This window comes from Chinchilla lanigera, unplaced genomic scaffold, assembly GCF_000276665.1.
Source record: "Chinchilla lanigera isolate Chin_1 unplaced genomic scaffold, ChiLan1.0 scaffold00100, whole genome shotgun sequence".
Lineage (NCBI taxonomy): Eukaryota > Metazoa > Chordata > Mammalia > Rodentia > Chinchillidae > Chinchilla > Chinchilla lanigera.
Window position 1 is genome coordinate 765,506 of NW_004955501.1, and position 23,816 is coordinate 789,321.

A 23,816-nucleotide genomic window follows, 5' to 3' on the forward strand; every position below is an offset into this window, starting at 1 on the left:
ATGAAATTCATCCTTTCAACCAGAATTTAAAGCACTGCAAAATAATTTTAATCTTTACTGATGTAAAAATGGTACCTTACACACCTTGCAGTAAGGCAGGGATAATATGGCAGTCCAGCAGAGACTTGACGTTATTTTCAGTACCCATAGCAAGACTTCCCAGTACCACCGCACACTCAGTTTTTAGCTCAGTGCTTGACGTTTCTTGCTGAAGCAAATACAATAATCTAAAAAGAAGGACCTTGATAAACAAAGAGACTAAATAATGTGTTAAAAGAGGGCTACCAATATATTCTACACACTAGAAACATGGTTGGCTGAGATTTTTTAATCCTTCTGAGTAATGGTTATTTATTTATACCATCTGCTAATTCAATAAAGAAACATCTGGAAAAAGTCTAGAAGAGATTTTCTTCATTTTGAACAAAAGGACTATCACAATAATCTCAAAGTTTACCAAACTGCAGATGTGAAGGTTGTATACATGAGGTCTATGGAGAAATTAAACTATAATCCATGTTATTTGCTACTTCTTGGGGAGGGGGTGCTTTTCATAATATGAAAGCTCCCAATGTCAGGTACTGCTGAATATTAAACTCAAGCTGAAAATGGGCCCTGAATAGCTCTGTAGTGTTGAGACAGTGGAGGCCTAGCCAAAGTTATAGAATACTCAGTTCTTTGTTTTAAATGTTTAAGTCTATTAATCATTTGTATTTATTTTTAATTTTTTTAAAATTTTAAACATTATTCATACATGTTTGCAGTAGATAATGATTATATTCATTATAGGGAGGGGGTCTTTTTGGAACCAGGAATCAAACTCAGAATCTCTCGCTTGTCAGGCAGGTGCTGTACAGCAGAGCTATATCCCTGGCTCCCGAATACTCAGTTGTTATACAGCTCTTCAAGCAAAGAAAGTTTATTCCTCTGTCCAAATCTTTCTCTGCCCAGTCTTTCAAAGAATCAAGCAGGGCTTTTTGCTTGTTTAGCAAGTAGTCGCTAAACCCTACCCCTTTATCACGTACGACCATCTCCCTCTATGTTCCCTAAAACACAAATCTCCTAAGAAAGGCTGCTCAGAGCTCTATGACTACTAAAGGATACATTTGAATTTGTTAATGTTAAAAACATTAAAACCATTAAGCCTGTATCAAGAGAAAAAAATCAAAACTTCAAAGTCCAAAGAAAACTTACAGTAAATGTATATAAAACTTAGTTTTGTGTAGCAAATGAGACAAAGAGAAATTATGTAACTATTATTGCCTACCAAAATGAAGCTCATTAGGTGATCGGAAGAATAAATCAAACTTCCTATGTTAACTTAAAAAACAGAAAATTCTTAAAATCAGAAAAAAAGTAGGATGAAAGAATCAAGCAGGGTTTTCTAAGGTCTTGAGAATCCTAATAAATTACCACCCACGCAAAAACTGCAAGGGCCCTAAGGAGATGGGGAAGAAAGTATCGGGCTGGTGTGCACTGCTTGGGTATTCCACAAACTCTTGTATTCTAAGTCAATGACCTGAAAAGTGAATGTATTAATACTTTCACTTTTTATTCCATTTTCTGGTATTATACTATATATATTTTTTCCTTAGAGATGGTTCATGTACTTCAAAAAATTTCCTTTTTTAAAAAAAGGATTCATTTTTAAAATAGGAAACATAATATTAAAAAGGAGATCTTACTACTGGGGATAAGAAATACATCTGAAACATAGCATGAAAGGCAGAAAAGGGGATTAGGTACTAAACATACCTTGGAACAGCTCCTAAAACAATGAGGTTCGCTTTCTGTTTGTTGTTTCCAATGACAGCATTTTTCATGTCTCTGAATTCAGAGGAAGACAAAAAAGTGCAGTGTTGAGACATCACAGAGAAACACCAAAGCTCAACTTATTCCACTTTACCATACTATATCCTGGATTGGCATGTACAGAAATTAGTGACAAAGTCAAAGCACTAACCTTTTCTACCTGGTGGGCTAAAGAGATGGGACAGAGATGGGGGCCAAGTACCTGTGGAAGCGGTAGGACAGGAGAGCAGTGTACAAAGTAGGAGATGCCCTGAGTAATGGCAGAGACTTCATTACGGACGAAGTCGAGTTCTTCTAGAAAGGGTACCAGTCCTTTGCATATAAAGGAATTTAGGCCACCTTCAACACTTACAGCTCTGGGAGAGGGGAGAATAAACCACCAGCTCACGGCACTTATCTGACCCTGTATCAGAGATCATGTGTGCTTCAAGAGCCTTGCAACTGTGCTTCCCTTTACCATCCTTTCTTTGTGCTACTGTTGTCATCAACTGTATTTTAAAATTGCTTAGAAACAACACAGTACACTGTTACTATTTTGTTTAAGCAGTTATCTTTTGAGAGTAATAAAAATTACTAAAACTACCCATATTTCTCATAAACAGCATTCACCACTCTCTTTTATTCTAGCTACAATTCATCAGGAATACAACTATTCCACAGTAAGAATACCTCTACCAATGACAAAGAAGTTCATAAATTTGTGGTTGGTTCCAGAGCACATATAAGTAAAAAATAACTAGCTTAAAATAAACACAGAACTATTGGTCAGTACTGTTATCTTCATATAGAACACTACAAGCTTCTATACAATAGAGATTTCTCAAAGTGGGAAGGAGGATATTTGCCACCCCCAAGAGGTATTTCACAAGTCTGTAAGAATGTCTGGAAATTTCTGGCCGTTGGATTACAAATAAAAACCTCTTTTTGCATAGTTTTCTTTTTTAATACAGTACTTGAATTTTTCAGTATTGGTGGCTTTTTTTTTTAATTTTTAGAAACATGGTCTCATTATGTAGTTCAGGCTAGCTTTGAACTCATTATGTAACCCAGGCTGTCCTTGAACTTTCAGTGATCCTCCTGACTCAGCCTCCCAAATGCTGGGATTAGAGGCGTGTACCACCACGCCCAGCTGAATTTTTCAGTATTATACTTACCCTACAAATAAAAGGGAGACATACTTTTTATCAAAAATTAATCATTTTGGAAAATCAGATCAAAAGTTCAGTGGCTCTCATTGTATTTGAGTCACCTGTGCCACACATACACAACCTGTGTACATTTGTAGTTCTTGCTACACCTCAGTAAGTGTTTCACTGTAGTTTGGTTTAAGTATTAACAGTGCAATGTAATAACTTATATTTTTATCTTTTATATTATAAGAAAGGAAGGCATTATATTATTGTTGAAATTTTGTAAGTATCATTACTATGAGTTTAATTTCAGAATAGTAACAGAGTCTTTACAAAATATTTAAAATAGGAAGTCTGAGAGTATGAAGATCATTGTAGGTAACACTGAAGTTTTTAGCTCACCCATATTTTTCATATCCCCATTTGGTAAGCATCTGAATTTCTTTCTTTTAAAATAGCAAAGGTCTATAATTAAAAGCAATGCTTTTTGGCCAACCTTCAAAGTTATAATTCTAAGAAAGCTGCACAGTTTGCAAAACAAGTCTTGTAGAAAGTAAAGGGCAGGGAGTTACTTTAAAAAAAAAAAAATCAACAAATAAGTATATATTTCTAACACCACCATATTCACTGGCATTTAATACCTGGTAATGGACTAGCGGTACAGTTCACTGTTAGAGCACCTTCCTAACTTGCACAAGATCTTGGGTATGATCGCCAACACCACCACCAAAAAAGTATTAATCCTTCCCCACAATTATCACCTTCAATTATTACAGGAAAAAAAAACAGATAAGAACTAGGGAAGTGTTAAAAGCAGATTCTTCCCACAAGTTTTTGAAACAGCATCTTTATAAGTCTTGAGCCAAACACTGAAACTACCTGCTTTTTTCTTCCATTAGCTCTATAAGAGTATATCTCACAGAGTCTGATTTACCCCTCTGAAAACTATCCTTCAGATCTTCTACATGGTTAAGATAAGTAACAATGTTTCATATGAGACTAAACTGAATGAAGTTTGCTGAAGTTTTTACCAAGTTCTGATACATGATTCAAATAAAGCAGTTATAAGAAACTACATCTAGGCTCCTGCCTTCTTATGAATGCCTGTTGTTTTCTTATGGGCTTAGTTTCAATTCATTAGCTTAGAGATCTTAACCTAGCAGCTAGTTATTTACTTTCATTATCTTTCCTTCTCTTAATGTGTCCCTGCCTACACTAAATGCAGCACGTTTGCTTATCCAGCAGCTATATGTTTAGTATATTTTGTGCCAGGTGTTATTCTGGGCATTCTACCGTATTCTACAACTCTAAAACCTAGTATTTCCCATTTCCTCTCTCTTCTTCCTAAACTAAGCAGAAATGAGGTATATGTATGTCCCTGCATAACTTTATAAACATATTCCAAACATCTAAAGTAAATGTTTTTATAGATAAAAGCAAAAACCCTCCAAAACCAATTTTCAGCTTGTTCTTGCCCCTTCCTTCCACATGACAGGCAATCACCTCTACCCCTGAAACACATCCTAGGCCCTCCAGTCCTCTTAACAGTTTACCGACAGGGCATGAAAGAGGCATCTGGTGGCTACAGAATAAATACAGACTACAGAAAACACAATACAGTAGAGTAATGTCTAAGGAAAAGGACTTTTGGCTTTGTCTCCAATAAGTAAATGTACCTGTGCTAAAAGGGGAAAAAAGATGACAAGGCCAACATGTAAGTTCTACTCAGTGGTTACAAAAAGGGATGCGCCGGCAGATCATCACTAAAACATGTTAAAATGAGATGACAATGGTCATGTTTTGCCTATTTCTAACAGATGTAAGTATGGTGTGGTCCAGCTGTCTGTCCCTTAACATTTTCTTACCCCTTCCTTAGAAGTTGCCTTGGCTAACTTCCGGTCCTCTGGGAAGCATGACCCCAGCCCTCCAGGTCTGAGTTAGGAGTCCCTACTAGAAGCCCTCTATCATAACACACTCACTTTATTAGAAGTCTGTTCCTCTTTATAAGGAATAAGGTACACCTGACCTGGAAATATCAGAGAAATTACTATCAAAGGATCATTAATTAGTGATTCTAGAAAGTACATCACATAGGAATATGTATTTTTATAAAATCCAAACTCAACTATCATCTAAGATGTGACCAAAATAAAACTATCCAAGATTGATATATCATCTTAATGCTTATGAAGCATTCCATATACACTACTTTATTTCATTTCCATCACAACCTTGAGTAACAATGACTATACTATTCACTCTTTCATCCCTTCATACTAGCACAGTGGCTGGCAGTTGGCAGGCACTCAATATATGTTTGCTGAAGGAATTAATCAACTCACCTAGGTATCTTATTATACAAACGTGATTAGGGTAGCAGAATTGGAATCATTAATACAAAGGACACTTTGAGGAAACAGATAAGATGATTTCATAGGTACAGGAAAGGTAGTATGTGGCATGTTGTGAGTGATTACTTTGTGTGTAGACACAGAAAACACCATGAAACTTAAGAGAAAACAAATCCCTCAGCAAAGCAAAGACTATCTTTATTTCAATAGACTGTATTACCTTTGAGGTGAAATAAGAATACCCAGTAAAAGGGCAAAAAAGGAAGCGTTGAGGATATCCCACTTTTGGGGGATGGCAGAAGTCAATACTAGGATGTTCTGAACATGAATTTGTGAAGTAACAATTTCAGTTAAAATCTAGATAGAATCTTAAATTTTTGTGCTTAATAAATGGACTTAAGAGGCACCCACTTTTACATGGAGGTTAAACTTTCTACTTCATTTCCTTTCTTTGCTCTGAAAAAGATTAATTAGAGAAACAGGGCTCAAATAATAGAACAACAAGTACAGTGCCTACCATAGCACATGTCTAAATTATAGCATTATCAAGGTGGTCAATACAAAAGAGAAATTAAACACTAAATTTTGCTATTAAAATAGTAGCAAAAGTTTTTTAAAAAGGGTTTGCAATCTAGGTTTGCTAGAGAAACAGTTTCAGTCAATCAGGTATATTTATCTCAGTTAAATGATAGCATAAATTTTAACAGAAAAACTATTATCGTCTAAAAACAAAACTATCTTTAAAGTATTAAAGACTAGAGACCTAAAGATCAATCATATAATTTTCATTCTGAACCAGAATTAATTACACTTTTTACTTATACTATCTATAATCTTTTTTGCTCTAATATAAAGTAGCCAAACATTATCTTGGATACTGAAAACTACAATTTCAGTATAAGGTTTGACTTATTTATGAACATTCACTGTGTGAAACAAATTTCACCTATACAATAGGGAAAAACACATACTTGTGGATAACTGACAAGAAGGCAACATAGTAAAATTATTTGAATGCTGAAAATGACAAACATACTATTCTGCCCCTTTAATTATTATAATGCTCTTTTTGGAGACTGAAGCAGCTAAACATCCAAGTATAATAAGATTTGTTTCCAAGCAGAGTTAAGAAATGAAATATACAAACTTATATTCCAACTAAAGCATATTAATATTCATGTTATTGTTCACATCTCAAATTAACAACTGAGCATGTGCAAGTTGCCAATGTAGAAAGAATTAGACAATGATGATCTGCTGTTCAAACTAAAGTTATTTTTACATAATTCAGGAAGCAAACATTTTATAGCAAACTATATCAATTTAACTTAGGCATTTATTATATATGACTGTATGTATAAATTGAAAAGATCTGAGAATTTACAGCAACTTAAGTTTCATTTTTATAAATAAATTACTGATGTATATTTTTAGAATATATGTAGTTTCAGATATAGTTGATTTATATAAAATCATTAAAAATTTAATGCAAATATTTAATCTTTCTATATAGCATCTTTTTTTGTTTTTTGAAACAGGAGCTCACTATGTAGTTGAGGCTGACCTGGAACTCACTACGTAATCCAGGGTGGCCTCCAGCTCTTCTTGGTGATCCTTCTGCCTTTGGCCCTCAAGCGCTGGGATTACAAGTGTGTGCCACCACACCTGGCTGTTCTATATAGCATCTTATCGCTCCTTAAAGAGTGAATATATAATTTTTAAAATTAAACACTGGCTCAGAAATAAGGACATTTATTGTAACCAACTCTTTGTTCTACAAATAAATTACAAATCCCCTTATTTTCTAAAAATGAAAAAAGTGTGATTTAATAAGTGCATTTATAATAAATACCTAAATATTTTTAGCATGTTAGTATTTTAAATTTATTTAAATACTCCAAAGAACATCAAAAAATGCATAACAGTATTATAGAAAAACATGACAGCAAGCAAACTATTCATACATATGAAAAGATGAGACACGTGCACACAATTTACAGCTATTTTTGATGCTCAAAGTTAATATAACACATATAAACAGGTTGTTTGTATGCCAGAAAAGCCTGTCAATTCGATCTAGTAAATTCTGAATAATCCTGCCATCCTTTTAAATCATAATTCACTAACTAAATTGTATTTCAAAGAAGGCTCAGGATCACTTCATTACATTTGGTATTAAAGTTGTCTTTGCACATATTTACCCATAATGCTTTTTAAAATAACTGATTAAATGTATTAGGGAATTTTTAGGTTTTTTTAAGGATAGTAATATAATTATTCTTAAGCCTAGCTTTTTACCTTAACACTTCTCAAAAATCAAATGCATCATTTTATGGGAACTCCTCTTCAGTGCACGCATGAAAATAGGATTGTTTACATTTTACTGAAACCAGAAGCACATCATTTTCTAGAACTAGAAAACTGAATAATCATTACCAAAATAAATTCATTTTATCAGTACATTAGAATACTTCAGGAGACACTTCAGAATGATTCCTGGTGAAAACCACACAATTCAATAGCATCTACAACTTAACCAAAGAAGTCTAGTCTAGCTCTAATTCTATTCAATTTTGAAACTACAAAACCAGCCATCTGTGCTTATATCAGCGTTTGCTTTTCATCATAGGGGTATCAATAGGGCTATAAAGGAAGAGCAATAGATGGCCAAATAGGAGTATCTGTTGATCTTTTCATTGAGAAGCACTAATGCAAAGATCAAAAGTTTCAGTTTAGAAATATTTCAACACACACACACACACAGAGCATTTAAGCAGTTTTGACTCATAATGTACGAAAACATTTGAAAAGCTATTGTTCTTCCAGTGTAACATTTTACATGGTTGAAACAGTACCACAAAAACCTCACCAAAAAACACCTGACAACTGTTTTCAAAGTGACACACAGAATCCTCACATAAAAATTTGCAATTAGGGTAGTACATCTGATATACATACTTATTGTGTCTTACAGTTGCAAAGGCAATAATAGTACATGACTTACACCAATGACCTCCTTGTTTTCTCTGTATTTTACTCCATACCTAGTGGACTATTCAGTTATGTATATATGAAAATTTGTTCTTCTGGAGAAATGGACCTGACTTTGCATTCAAATCTTTGATACAGTAGTATCATCCAAGTTTATGCTAAATACTGTACTACCAACAAAAAAGATAATTCTCTATTTTTCAACTAAAAATTAAGCAGCTTCTGATGCTATTATGACTTTTCAGTAAGAGTATACTCGTTGACTGGATGCAACAGTCCTTTGTGATTTAGATTATCTACAAAAAAGTTTCCCACTGGGTAGGGTCATCACTCTAACTCAGTTGAGTAGATTAATTACAGACTATGATATAAATTCATCACTCATTTTGAATTTCTTCACCATTGTTTTTCCTGCTGGTATATTATATATGTTCATAATCTTTATTGAAAAAATCAAACGTTGGCTTGCAAACAAAGCTGTAATTATTGCCAATTCTTTTAAGTCACTCAAATTACAAATTCTGTATTAAAAACTAATTACTTCAGCTTGTCTTTTCCTCCCCTAAAATTAGTGTACTACCTTTGGTTATTTATACCCTGTGGCCACCTCCTTTCCATCTATTTTGTCCCAATAATAATTCTCTATGTGACTCAAAGGTTGCATAATGTGTACAAACAGGAAGGAATAGGTAATTCTCTTTTCCTAAATATCATTTTGGTTCCCTTTTTCCTCTATCAATATTGTATTAAACAAGATTACTTAAAAATATGTAAAATGTTAAAAATAGAATTCACTTTTCATTCTAAAGTTAATTTGCAGGGGCTGGGCATTTAGCTCAGCAGCAAAAGCGCCTGCCTGGCAAGCGCAAGGTCATGAGTTCGGTTCCCGGTACCGGACAAAAAACAAAAAACAAACAAACAAACAAAAAACCCAAAATAAAGTTAATTTGCAATTAATTTTCAGACAGTGATGTAGTTCAAAAAAGAATTAACTCAGAAAACAAATATTTCTATCTAGAAAAAAAGGAAGCTTATAAAATCAAATTACATAAACTTCCATAATGCAAGTTGTTACCTGACATAAGGCGAAAAACTACTGGGTGATCTGTTCCTTTCAAATATGAACAGATTTTAGTATTATAAGCAGCGATCAAAATTACTGGGACATTATTATTTGTATTCTCTTGACTGAGTCAGGAATTCTATTCTCTGCCCCTCTCCCTCTTTGTTTCAGTTCATATTGTTTTGAAATTTTAAACTGTTCCTTTCATTCTTTCAAAAGAATCACTAGTTTTGAAGTTACTTTATACTGGGGCTAATAACAAGTAACCACTTATTGCCAACTAGTGGGTATCTGTAACATACTAATTTTTTTACTTAATTCTTACAAAGACACAGGAAAAGGAGCAATAACTCCCTCTTTAAGATGATGAAATGAAGGCTCAAGGAAAGCAAGTGATCAGTACACAACAAGCAAAGGATCCCAACAGAAAATAAAACAAGCAAGGATTGAATCTATTGTTGTCTTACTCCAAAGCCCATGTACCTTTTACTCTACCCACTTTTCACATAAAAAACCTTGTCTGTCTAGCTGACAGTTGTGTCCAAGACTTGATAACTTTTCCAAAGGCACTAAGGCTATCAAACTACACCTCTTAGTTGCTTTGTTATAATTTAATCTTTTTCAAGGTTCTTTAATCAGTGTGTGTGTGTGTGTGTGTGTGTGTGTGTGTGTGTGTTTTACTGAGATTAAACACAGTGCATCACACATTTTAGATAAACACTACATCCCCAGTCCGTTTTATTTTTTAAGACAGGGTCTTACTAAATTGCCTAGGCTGGCCTGGAACTTGCGATTCTCCTCCTTCAGCCTCCCAAGTAGTTAGGATTATAGATGTGCACAACTTTTAAAAAGATAGCATCTTCTCTGGTAAATTAAAAATTTCTAAAAGTGGCAAGAAACACTGAAACTGGCTACTTATATCAGACAGAATACAAGACACAAGTTTAACATAATTTCTTTCATTTATTGAACACTTACATCTGCTATTTTCAACTAAACTATTATTGAAGAGTCCTGTGTGATATTTAGGATTATCTATATAATACTGAGATACTGAGGAGTTCCTAAGGAGGAATATTAAATTAAACCTATTCCCTCAACTAATTTCTGTGTACAGGGAAAGTCTGTACTGATTTCCAGTTTTCCTGGTAATAATCAAACTAGTGTTAAAAAGAGCTGATTAAATCATCGTTAATGCCTTCCAGTTACATGGTCAAAGGCAAAGAGAAACATGAAATATTATGTCCTCTAGTTTCTGTAAACTCAGAAGAAGCAAAGATAAAGTGTAAAACGCCTCAGGTAGGTCCCAACCAGCTCCTTACCTTCTCTTCCAGCTCACTCTGAATAGCCCTACATACTTATCTTGTTTTTCTTTACAAATTCCTATTTCCCAGACATCCCTCTCTAATGCCTTTTTTGGTGGGATGGGATCTTTGAATATGAACTGCTATCATAAAAAACTTCACACACAAAGCATCCTAGTAGTTGACACGGCTGAGCAAGATTTAAACTAAAGGTACTATTTGGCTCATAACACTAACAAGTTACATGGAAAGAGGTTCACTCATCTGTGTCTCAGTTTCACTGCTGTCTCCTGGTTTAAGCCTTCTTGTATCCTTCCTTTGGACACAGTGGGACTGCAGAGGTGCTGTGTATTTTCCACATTCATCAGGAGCCTTACAATAGACCTTATTCCCTTAGAACTAATGTGTTAAGAGCATACACTGAACCTCAAAAGGAGACAGAATTCATTTTTCAATCAGCTGAAATTTTATCCCAGTTATCCCACTTCATTTTTTGTTTTGTTTTGGCAGTACAGGGGTTTGAACCCAGGATCCCACTCATGCTAGGTAAGTGCTCTACCACTGAGCTGTACCACAGCCCTTTTTATTTTGAGACAGTCTTGCTAAATTTCCTAGGCTGGCTTGGAATCTTATTGCCTCAGCCTCCTGAGTAGCTGGGATCACAGGCATACGGCACTGGTGGCAGGCCTGTTTCACTTTATTTCTTAAAAGTATAATCACCTCTAGTGTGTTGCTTAGAACTGTTTCCTCTCATTAAACCTGAGGGAATCTTGGAGAAAAGGGGGTTATTTAGGTTACTAAGAGTTTATTTAAATTTTGTAATGATTGCTTTCTAAATTCTGATACTTAAAACATCAGTAGGAGACTGAGTGACAGTTTGTGACTTAAAAACAAAGCAAAACAAAACCTATTAACCTATTCACTCACTACTTTCCAATTATAAAAGATCGATTTTATTCTCTTGCTTTTGTGAATATTAGAGGCAAAAACATTCTCCAAAGAAAGTATTCTTTAAAAAGTAAAACAAGTATCCTACAAAAAAATAAAGCCAATCATGTCAGTTATTTACTAACAGACTCTTTACAATAAAATATTAAATAGAAGTTATGAATGCTAAGCAGTCTTTTCAAAAAGAAGCCAATTTACGAAAAACAGTTATAACCCTGCATTTTCAGAATTATAATATTTGGCAGATTAAAACATGAAAACAAACAAGACTTTTTGATAGACTCTTAAATACATACTACTTACATGACACCTTGTAGAACTTTCTGGGGATCAGGGTCAAATAGCCTGTCAACATAGTGGCGACTGCTAGCTGTTACTTCCTAGAAAGTGGGGGAAAAATTATGACATCTGAAGCCATGCAAATCATAAATTCACAGCATCACCCACAACATCAAACAGCTATATAATCTAACTTAAGGAAGATGCATTAAGAGTTCTATAAAATAACTATTTGCCTTCTTACTATATGGGACATGTAAGCAAGTGATTTTTTTCTATCTCAAGTGTCAAAATAATCAAAAACTGTGATGTTCAGTCCAAAACGCTGAACATCAATAAAAAAAATTGAAACAAATAAGAAAGTCCACAGAATACTACCATTTTTTGGAAATGAAAATGGTAGAAGAATTTGAGAAACCAACACAATTATATTCTGCTCACTTAAAAGATTTATGGAGAAAAATATTAATTACATTTTTGTAGGGCTAGGGATTTAGCTCAGCGGCACAGTGCCTGCCTGGCAAGCACAAGGTCATGAGTTCGGTTCCCAGTATCGGAAAAAAAAAAAAAAAAAAAAACTTACATTTTTGTAAATCATTCTGGGAAAAGCTTGTGACAATATGAGAAAGAGTAATTTAGGAAAGAAAGAAAACATCCAGTGCTCAGTAAAAACAACTGGACAGTGGGACCTTTTTGTAAGCCCTGCAAGCTTTGTCAATTAAAAAAAAAAAAAACTGGGCATATGTGCTAAGAAACAAGCTAAGTTTCTTCATTAACTGCTGGATGTCACATATGCATGTGAAATAGACTGGAATGTCACTTCTGCTTAGTACACACTAAAGGAGAGAAAATCCGTCTTTCAGCCAAAGAAAAGGGTTAGTACTTCATGGTAGTCTAGGTGTAAGAGGAGTCATAATGACAGACAGGAGCTTCAGTGCTAGGAGGTAGATGTGAGCAACAGCTACATTAATGAAGTTTCACACTCTCTCAGAAGGAAAACAGTTGAGAATCAGGATGGTCTGCAGGTCCAACAGAACTGGGTAAGGCTGAACTGGGTAAAGGTAGAGGGTAAGGGACACTTACCTCCTTTTATTTGTATTATGAGTTTTACTCATAATACAATATATGCTATTTCTTGTACTATTTATTTTGGTAAGTAATGCTTTTTTGCATTTAATTTTTAGTACTTAACATTATTTAAAACAAAGATTTTATATCAGAGAACCAGAGGAAAAAAATTTTGTCCCGTCCTCACTCTGATGGAATGGGCTCATATACTGCCACCCATTAGCAATAAATTATTATAGGGAGGAAGAAATAACTTTTCAGTTTAGTCAGAGCCCGAATCAGTAAAAAGCTAATTCCCAAGACACAGCATCAGCTTAAACTTCTTTCTTCTTTCTTTTTTTTTTTTTCTGGTACTGGGAATCGAACTCACAACCTTGCGCTTGCCAGGTAGGCGCTGTGCCACTGAGCTAAATCCCCAGCCCCTTAAACTTCTAAGTCACCAGAAATAACTCTGAAGAACTGTACAGACCTGTTTCTTGATCTTAAGTTATCAAAAGGTGATGCATATTTTCATACTCTGAACTTCCTACCAAAACACTCTCATAGGCAACTAAAATACTCTATCGCTTTTAATATGAACTCCATTTACAAAGACCAAACAGTGGGAGGAAATAAGTGAAAATGATGAAAATTATTGTGCACATGGTGGGTGCCATCAAAGCATAAGCATCTAATGAGGTCTGTTTTCCTCAAAATAACAGAATCAGAGTTAGACTCTTAATAATTATCTGTCCCATTCTCTTGGTTTATAAATAAGGCTTCTTATGATCTTTATTCCCTACAGCTCAACATCTCTTATCTCCCAATATAGTTAAAACAACCAAAAAGTGATTTACTATATTTGGATTTAATACATATACCTTCAGATTCTGTGCATTTACCTAACATAGTCATGCTTTTGTCTATCTACCTAGAAAAAAATTTTTTTGTGCTACTGGGAATTGAATCCAGGGCCTTTACACTCGGCTACATCCTCAGTCCTTTTTTTATTTTTAGACACGGTCTAAGTTGCCCACGCTGGGCTCAAACTTGCCATCCTCTTGGCTCAGCCTCCCAGAGTACTGAAATTACATATATGCACCACATGCCTGGCTGGGACAATTTTTGTGTTGCACTGCTTTCCTCTGCAAATCAGGTCATTCTCCTCTCAACTCTCTTCTTTTCTCTTTTCTTTTAGAATGCAGTTCAGGAATGTAACAACTAAAGGCAGAAGCCAACTAGTACAGGTATTAAATAGGTTGGTCAGAGAAAGCACCTTTAACAAGGGTAACATCTGAATAAACAGCCAAAGATGAAGGAGCACGCCATGCAGATGTTTAGGCACAGAGCTTTCCAGGCAAAGCAAATAACAAATTCAGAGGCTCTGAAATGGGAACTCTCTCATAATTAAAGAACAAGGAGACCATTACAGCTACAGCAGAATGAGCAAAGAAGAACACAGGAGATGAAGTCAAAGAACAAGGTCCAGACAGTAAAGAGTTATGTTGTCCAGTTATGATAGCCACTAGCCTCAGATGGTTTTTTAGCAATTGAAATGTGGCTAGAATTGAATTTCATTTAGGTTAAAAAAAAAAAAAACTTTAATTTCATGTTTACTTTTGGTAGTACAGCTACTAGAAAACTTAAAATGACATACACAGCTCTGCATTATTTTCACACTAAACAGCACTGGTTAGAGGCTTGTTGGTCATTTTCAGGATTTGATTTTTAATCAGGTGTGGTGGCACACACCTGTCATCCCAGCACTTTGGTGGCTGGAGCAGGAGTACTGCTGAGAGTTCAGGTTAGCCTGAGCTTCAGAGTGAGTTCATAGCCAGCCCAAAATACAGTGAGACCCTGTCTAAAAAAAAAAAAAAAAAAAGAACAAACAAAAAGAGAGAAGAAAAGAGAGGAGAGAAGAGAAGAATTTTGATTTTTATAGCATGTGTTGGGAAGCCATCAGAGAGTTTTGGGGAAAAAAGTGACACAATCTGATGATTTGACTCATTACTAAAGGATCATTTCGGGTTCAACTTTCAGAATACACAAATGTGCAGGCAAAGGCAGAAATAGGAGCTACAAGAAATAGGAGACCAGGTAAGAGGCTGTTTAAGTCACCAGACTGTTACTACTGCAGACATGCAGAGATGATGGTAGCCTAGACTAGGGAGAACACCATGGAGGTAATAAGATTAATTCAGACTCCAGATAAATACAGAAGTCTGGAATGACAGCCAGATTGGAAAAGATGTCAGACAGGACATAGGGTATAAAAGAAGAGAGGAGCCAAGGGTAACACTAATGTTTTTGCCTGAGCACCTAAAAGGGTTGAGTTGCCAGTTAATTAGTAGAAGACTGTGGGAGGTGCAGATTTAAGTAGGGAGATCAGCAGTTCAACTTTGGACATGTTAGGATTAAGAATACTATTAAACACCCCAGCAATAATCCCAAGCTGGCAATGATATGTTAAATCTAGAGTTAGGAAAAAGTTGTGGGCTGGATATAACTCAGAAACTGTCAGCTTATAAACAGGATGAGTTTACTAAAGGAGTGACCCTGGATAGTGAAAGGCCTGAAGTATGCTTCAGCGCCAGTGTAGTGGGCAGAAATCAAGGAAGTCTTCAAGGGGGGAGTAATCAACTACGTCAAATTCTAGTATAAGATAATAACTAAGACTCAACCACTGGATTTAGGAACATAAGGACATCAATGATCTTGCCAACAGCAGTATTGCAGGGCTAAAGCTTGTCTGGAGGGAGTTTAAGACAGAATGGAAAAACAGGAAGTAGAAAAAATAAAATATAGACAATTCTTTCAAGGAATTTCATAGTAAAAGAGGGCTGCAGGGAAAGTACAGCCAAGAGAGGTTTTATTTTTTAAGATATAACAAGTTCGTACCTGTTTATACGTTGATGGAAATGCCTTAATGGAGAAGAAAAACTGATGCTACATGAGTAGAAAAATATCCAGAACAATGTTCAGGAATAACTGCAGGGAATGGGATTTGCTGATCAAGAACATGGAAAGTACAAACACTAGAAGAAATCAACTAAGTGGATATGCTAGTGAGAGCCTGTGAAGTTCTCTTCTGATTATGTCTGTCTTTTCTAAGAGTAAAAGTAAGAGAAGTTGAACAAAAAGGAATAATACACTGACAAGGCTCGGAAAATGCACCAATAATGCTAAGGAACACCAAAAATTCTCTTAAAGTTTGTAATTATGAATTAAAATGAGACCTTAAGTAGGACTACTTTTCTCCAGCTCCATTTAAATGCACAGAAGCAGGCATGAATAAGAGATCTGGATTTAACCAGAGTTAGAATTTAACCAAGCAAGGATGAAAATGCTAGAGGAAGAGGTTAAATGAATTGAGAGTACATGCAAGGGTGTGATTATAACGAGGCATCTAGTGAAAAAGTAGTAGAACAGACTGTAGGTAATGGAGGGGTTGAAGGACTACTGGCACTAGCGTAGGAGGAGTGATTTGAGAGAAGGTATTGGCCTGGATGCTTGAAGCTGAGATTACAAGATTATGAAGCTGAGTTATATTTTAGTCTTGGTATGGTCAAGATCTAGGAAATGACCATGGGAGAAAGTATTTCAAGGTAAGATGGAATACATGATTATGGAGAAGTTTAGAATGATAGAAAACTACTTATATAGATAATGAAGTTTCTATAAATCACCACTGAAGTAGTACTAGAAAGAACTGCCATGAATTAAAAGCTAAAATCCTAAAGAAATGAGGAAATGATCAAGGGGCCTATACATGACTATAACAAGGTATAACTAGTGAAATTCAAAGATGGGGTTTTTAGGGAGCAAGGAGGATCTCTACCCTACCCTTATCAGAGGGATATGTGGGCTATAAGAGGAAAAGGAGCCATTAGCTGAGAAAACAGGAGGAGAAAGCTTGGAAAAGAGTATCTTTAAACAGAAAGTCTAAATTCATCATAAACTAAAAGATGAAGGAAATGTTCAAAGAGGCTGAGTACAAGGGAAGACCAGCGAATGGAACAGAGAAAGGCAACAGATCTGACGAAAAAGGAGACAGCTACATGGGCATGAGAAATAACCCTGAAGTCCTGGGCTTACAGTTCATGTACACGAGATAAAAAGCTTCATGCTAATCACCAAGTCAGAGTGGGAGTGAGGAATGAGAATGGTGGGGAGTGTATGTGTGGGGTGTGGGGAGTAGGGGATGGCGGGTTATTTCCTCATTCTTGTCAACAACAGTGTGATGACAGTTTAATTGGGGCATTTATTGTTTACTCCAGAAATACTGAAAGTACTGAGATTCCTTCTTTTCTCCTGCTCATGGTGAAAAAGTGAGGGGTTAAGAGGGTTTCTGATGTTCTGTCCTTTCAAGATGTGGCCTGACACTCACTTCAAAACATTAATGCTCTTTTGAGTTATTTTCTGTAGTTTCCAATAGCTAGAAAGGACTTACATACATGGTGATTCTGCCATTGTCCTAACAAAAAGTGAATGTGCCAAGCAGCCAGTAGAGCTTAGGGTACAGGCTGTGCCCATGAACGACAGCAAAGTTAACCAGAGTCAGACCTGTAACTGCACCTTTTGGCACAGGGCTTCAAACAACTGAGCCAGCAAGCTCTCAAAACCTGGCTCTGAACTCATTTCACATATTCAAAGCTATAATAAAACCATCATTGAGAAGGCCTGAAACAAATTCCTCTTTTTCAGGAACACAAAAACAGCCACCAGTAGGGAGCTGCATTACACTGCAGATAAGGATTGTATCGAAGCAATTTTGCTTTTAAGGTAACTGTGATAGGCAGCCTCTAAGATGGCTCCCAGTGATCTTCATCTCTTGCTATTCATACCCTTGCGCAGTTCTTTCTCTTGAGTGAGGACCAGGACCTAGCCTTTAGCAAACTGAATGCAGCAGAGGTGACAAGCTGTCATTTCAGAAACTTCAGAGCCCTCCCCACCATGCATCCCTTTCTCTATGAACAAAGCTAGTGGTCTAGTTACGTGCTGCCCTGTGCAGAGGCCCGCATAGCACGAAACTAAATTCTGCCAACAGTCATGTGAATAAGTTTGGAATTAGATTCTCCCAGAACTGGCCTTGAGATGGGTCTGTGGCTCCTCCCTGACTGCAGCCTCTAACAGAGCTTCAGCCAGAGGCACCAGCTAATCCACACCTGTATTCTTAACTTACAGAAAATGAGATATAAATATTATTTTAAGGAACTAAGCTTTGGGGCAATAGATAACTAGTAGGATTTTGAATTTATCATCCAAACAAAGGTAATTTTAAGAGTGAGAAAGGGCATGATTAACAACTGTCATAGAATAACACAAAAACCAAGAGTGCTGAAGACAAACTGAGCTGTATGATCACCCTAACTTTTATTTACCTTCAGTAGCATAAAAGAGAAGAGGAAACCTAAGATATAGCTCACAAAACTGGTCAGATGTCCTGAAACGGCAAGCCAGAATAGGCTCTTGTTACCCCTCTGAATAAACTACCAGGTGAAGCCACTGCCTTTTGGGGGGAAAAAAAGCTTTAAGAGGTCCTAGACATGACAGGAATAGGATTTAACTAAAAAGTAAGGAGATATAGGTGTTCAACTCAAATTTGAGGGTGAATCTATAAGTTTATTCAACAATAAAGAATGGCTGTTTAAAAGATTAGTAAGAAAATATCAAACTTATTTTGTTAAAGTCCTGTTCTATGTATTTTAAAAAATATGTTCTTTATTTCTAAAATAGGCACCACATAGAAAGAATGATTTACATTTGAAGACTTGGGTTTGAATCTTAGTTTTACCACTGAAGAACTCTGGGCAGGAATAAAATTTTAAGCCAGATGTGATGGTGCATACCTGTAATCCTAGCTACTCAGGAAGCTAAGGCAGGAAGATCATGACTTCCAGACTAGCCTGGGCCACTCAGCAAGGCCTTGACTCAATGAGAAGGGCTAGACTGTAGCTCAGGGGTAGTGCACTTGCCTACAATGTATGAAGCCCTGGGCTCAAAACTCCCACTACTGCAAAATAAGTAAATAAAACAAAAATTAAAAATTGAGGCTGTTTCTTCAAGTATAAAGTGGTGATGTTATCACATAGGTCAGCGTATGGCTCCAATGAGATAACATGTAAACTGTGAAAGTATCCTTTTAATTTCAGAATTATGCCCTCTCAGTTGTTTTTATTAGTAGTAAAAACTTAATCAAACAAAGATACCTGTTCTCACTAAGCAGCAGATCACTCTCAAGAACAAACTAAATAATGAATAGATTTGTTTAGTATGCTACAGTTTAAAAGCATTTGCACGGCCAGGGATATAGCTCAGCGGCACAGCACCTGCAAGTACGAGGTTGTGAGTTTGATTCCCAGTACCAAAAAAACAAAAATATAAAAGCATTTGCACATCTAGTTTCACATTTATTCATCTGATCTTTAGAAATCAAAACCTGAAAATATTACAAATCCCAATAGGGAATTCTGAAGCCATGTGAAATCAATCTTTAAACCAGTGATTGACAATAAAAATTTAGTATGTCTAGTTCATTGAAAGGAACAGTTAGTGCTTATATTGTTTGCGTGCCTAATTTTGTAAACTGGGCAACTACTTTGAAGATAATAATATGCAATGTAATAACCATTGTTAATTTCCTATTATCTTATTTTGAAATTCTGTATTATTTTATTGGTTTTTTCTTCTTAAAATAAAAAAATTAATATGTTAATTAGTCCACAAACTATTAAAACTACTGATAATGTTCCCCATTTACTACTGTCAAATAATATCCTGGTTTGGGGAAAAATGGAAGAACTACAAACACAAAAATAGGATGTTTGAACTCTATAAAAGATTTAGTTTTTAAACCTATTTGAGGCTAAAATTTCACTGAGTATCTTTAGGTGCTGGGAATAGAAAGATAAGATACAGTTTCCAACCCTCAAGAGGTTCACAGCACAGAAAAGAAACAGACATGTAAGAAAGTTAAAGATGTAACTTGTAACAAGTGATAATTATAATCACTTAAGTGAACATAAAAAGTAAACACTGCAGATAAAATTAACTGACATCAGTGGTGGGATGGAAGTTAACTAGCAACAATAAGTTCTATTAAGTATAACCATAAAAATAAACACAAAATAAAAAGTTGATGATAAAATTAACTGATGTTAGTGGTAAGATGGAAGGTAACTGGTATGACTAGGCAGTTAGAATGACCAACCTGAAAAACAAGTATTAATCTATCAGGTGAAAAAAGGAAGGAAAAAAGGGTAAGGAGGACTCTGGGTGGAGAGCACAGCACATACACACAGTACAAAAGAGACGTACAAGGCAATAAGGTATATCTAGAAAGGAAAATGCATTTAGTATTTTTGTTTTTTTTTTTCCGGTACCAAGAATCAAACTCACAACCTTGCGCTTGCCAGGCAGGCGCTGTACCGCTGAGCTAAATCCCCAGCCCCACAATTTAGTATTATGATGATATAGCTAGCACACAGTTGGAAATAAAAAGCAATGCTGACACAGTATTCTTTAATTCAGTTAACAAAGATAAACAACCACACAGGCAATATTACAGGCAATGAGCAAAAAAAAAAAAAAAGAAAGAAAGTCTACCTCTGTAGAGCTTACATTTTCGCAAACTAAGAAAGATTAAACAAAAAGTGGTAAATACAACTTTCAAAGGAGATATAGCATATAATAAGGTTATACACAATATAAGAAAAATGTAGTTTTTAGTTTATAGTTAACTACTACAAATACACTGTCATAAGCTAGAGGGAAGAAGGAATTGGAAGAGAGAAAGGGAGGTATAATAAGGAAAAAACACCATTCAGAAAGCCCCATGTAGTTCTAAGCAGGCATAATACCATTCCTTAGGATAGTTTGTAAATGTGTGAAGTGATCTTGTTTGTCACAAGAAATGGTACTACTAATATCTACTGGACAAGGCTTTATGTGCTGGGACAACAAGCCCACAACCCAGTCATGTACAGTTAAAAAAACAAACATATATATATATATAAAATTTATCTGGACCTAGGACCTAATTCCATTCTACAAAATGGGTTTCATACCACTTTAATGTACAATCAATTTTCCAAGAATGTAGATCCCATATAAAGAAAAAGCTGTACTTCATCTTGCTAGAACTTTACCAAAAGTTCCGCCATTTCAGAAAGTCACATAAAACTTATTACTAGAAGGAAGGCAAAATATATATATTTAGATATATATATGTATATAGAAAAATAACTGGGATAACTGTACTGCTGATGTCTGATGGTATACTGAAAGGAATAGTTAATGTTTAGAATTTTTTATATTTTGACCAATTTTGCATGCTTATATCTGGCAATCTGAGCAACTGATTTGAAGACAAGAATATGCAATAGAACAACCATTGGTGAATTCCTACCATCTTGTCTAGTGAAACTCTGTATTATCTCTAATGTTTTATTTAATAATTTTATTTTATTCTCTTTAATGGTTTGAACAATCCTCCATTCTTACATCTGGTAACTCAACATAGTTGAAGATAACAATATGTAATATAACAACCACTGTTAATTCCTATCATTTTGTTTTGAAACCCTGTATCACTTTTAATGTTCTTGCTTTGTTTTATGTCTGTGATGTTATGTTCCTATTACTTTTTACTACTGTCTTTAAAATAAAAAAAAATTATTATATTTAAGTAAGCATTACAATATGCTTTTAGTCTGTAGTGTGGCTGTCATATTCACAGCCAAACTATGCACATGTGCAAATATATCACTACCTTTTTGTTTTCTGCTATAATAGTACCTGAGTATTTATACATTTAAATAATACAATAAATTAGCTTTCTTTCCTCCTTATGATAGCTGGCATATTATGCCAACATTTAAAAAATTACATGTGAGGAGAGTTCACTTATGTATGAATTTCACTTCAGGACAGTCAAGAAGGCACTGTGAAACATCTATTATAAGACAAAAGTCTGAATCTTATAGGGCTTGGAACCACTCAACAAAAAGCTCTTAACAAGCCAGTCTAATGGAAGCCCCAGGATCCCTTTCCTACCCAACACACAAAATATAAAATCAAATGAGTTTCTAATGCCTCTAACACCCTCCCTTTTGCACTATGATAACTTTCTAAAACACCAAATAAAGGCACCACTCAGATCAGTCACAAATTCTCAATTACTCACTAAAGCCTGGGGATACTTACTGCACTTGCACTTGTTCCTAGTGAGATTAAAACTGCCACAATTCAGAATACCAGAAACCAATACTTTGACAACAGCATTTCATTAAACTTAGCAAGAAAAAGGATACTACTACCAACAAAGACAAACATTACTCTGGCAGACAGCTACTGTGCCCTTCCTATGTATCCAAAAATTCCTACTTGCCTCTAAAAGGAGTAAAAATAGAAAAAAAAAAAAATGCTCAAGTACCACTTATCTTGGTTTTTGTTTTGCTCTTTTTATTCTGGTAAACTTCTGGCCCTCTTAGGACCCAAGTGGACCTCTCAGACTACTTTTGCAACTATTTGTATCTTCACATTTTTTCCTCATGAGATTAACACTGTGGCAGAATTATACAGCACCTTTGCTCTCTCAACTGAAGATTAACAAAAGTCATGCTTTTCTGTAGCCTCAACTAACAATGGAAAATTTCTACACCACCACTTCACGGTTCAGCTGAGTTACAGCAATTGAAAGTCCCAGAATGCAACCTGCTTTAATTTCACAAACACCACCATAAAAAATGACACACTGTATAATTTTATTTTATCTATTTATCTATTATTTTATCTATTTATTTATTCACACGACTTTGTACTTGCCAGGCAGGCACTGTGCCACTGAGTTAAATTCCCAGCCCTATTTTTTTAATTTATTTTTTACTTACTTTTATTTTTTTATTTTATTTTATCTATTTATCTATTTTTGGTGGTACTGGGAATCGAACTCATGACCTAGTGCTTGCAAGGCAGGCGCTGTGCCACTGAGCTATATCCCCGCCCCTTATTTTTTATTTTGAGACAGGAAAGTCACCCTTGCTACGTTGCCCAGGCGAGCCAGGAACTTACTATCCTCCTACCTCAGCCTCCCAGAGGCTGGGATGACAGATGTGCACCACACCAGGCACCACATATGTTTAAATTGATAATTCATTGAGTTTTGACACATCTCTGCACCCCTGGGAGTCAGTATCAAGGTGGTAAGTATGTCTACCCCCCAATAGTTTCCTCATGCCCTTTCTGCCCCAGGCAGCCATGATCACTATCAATAATTTCTTTTCACTATAGATGACTTTACATTTTCTGTACTTTTAGAGAAATGGAATCGTTCAATTTCACTGTTTTGGTTTGGGTCTTTCACTCTTCCTAATTATCTTGAGCTTCTTCTGCTTTGTTACACATATCCATAGTTTATTCCTTGTTATTGTTAAGTAATATTTATATATACAAATGCCACCTGACTTACCATGGTTTGGTTTATGATCTTTTTTTTTTTTTTTTAAATCTTTTTGAGACAGGGTCTTGCTGCGCAGTTCAGGCTGGCCTTGAGCTCACTTTGTAGCCCAGGCTGGTCTCAAACTTGCAACGATCTTCATGCCTCAGCCTCCCGAGTGCTGGGATTACAGGCATGCACCACCACACCTGGCTATTGGTTTATGATCTTTTAACTTTACCCATCCAGCCATTCCTTTTCTTTTTCATGTGGACTATATCTTCAATAAATTGTATAAGATATTGAGCACATTATTTAAAAATAGGCTCTGTGTTAGGGGATTCTGCTTGATTGTAGGCTAATGTGTTCTGAGCATGTTTAAATTAGGCTAAGCTAAGGTGTAGTCATCAGCAAGTTAGATGTATTAAATGTATTTTTTTTTTGGTACCAGGAATC

The 23,816-nt window shown here is 35.5% G+C and overlaps 1 protein-coding gene across 5 annotated transcripts in view; it reads right to left on the reverse strand.

The window, feature by feature from the left end:
• Armc8 (armadillo repeat containing 8) overlaps positions 1 to 23,816 on the reverse strand; it is a 94,918-nt gene that overhangs the window by 59,539 nt on the left and 11,563 nt on the right. Inside the window, exons 1-5 of one of the 5 annotated variants that reach the window (XM_013505763.1) lie at positions 11,903 to 11,984; positions 6,858 to 6,988; positions 5,705 to 5,749; positions 1,756 to 1,827; positions 85 to 227 (exon numbers count right to left, since the gene is read on the reverse strand). In XM_013505763.1, the coding sequence (XP_013361217.1) occupies positions 85 to 227; positions 1,756 to 1,823 (211 nt within the window). In that variant the 5' untranslated portion in view covers positions 1,824 to 1,827; positions 5,705 to 5,749; positions 6,858 to 6,988; positions 11,903 to 11,984. Of the gene's footprint in view, positions 1 to 84; positions 242 to 1,755; positions 1,828 to 5,704; positions 5,750 to 6,857; positions 6,989 to 11,902; positions 11,985 to 23,816 lie in introns of those variants that run through there. The other 4 variants (XM_013505764.1, XM_005406741.2, XM_013505762.1 and 1 more) reach the window with 4 other exon arrangements.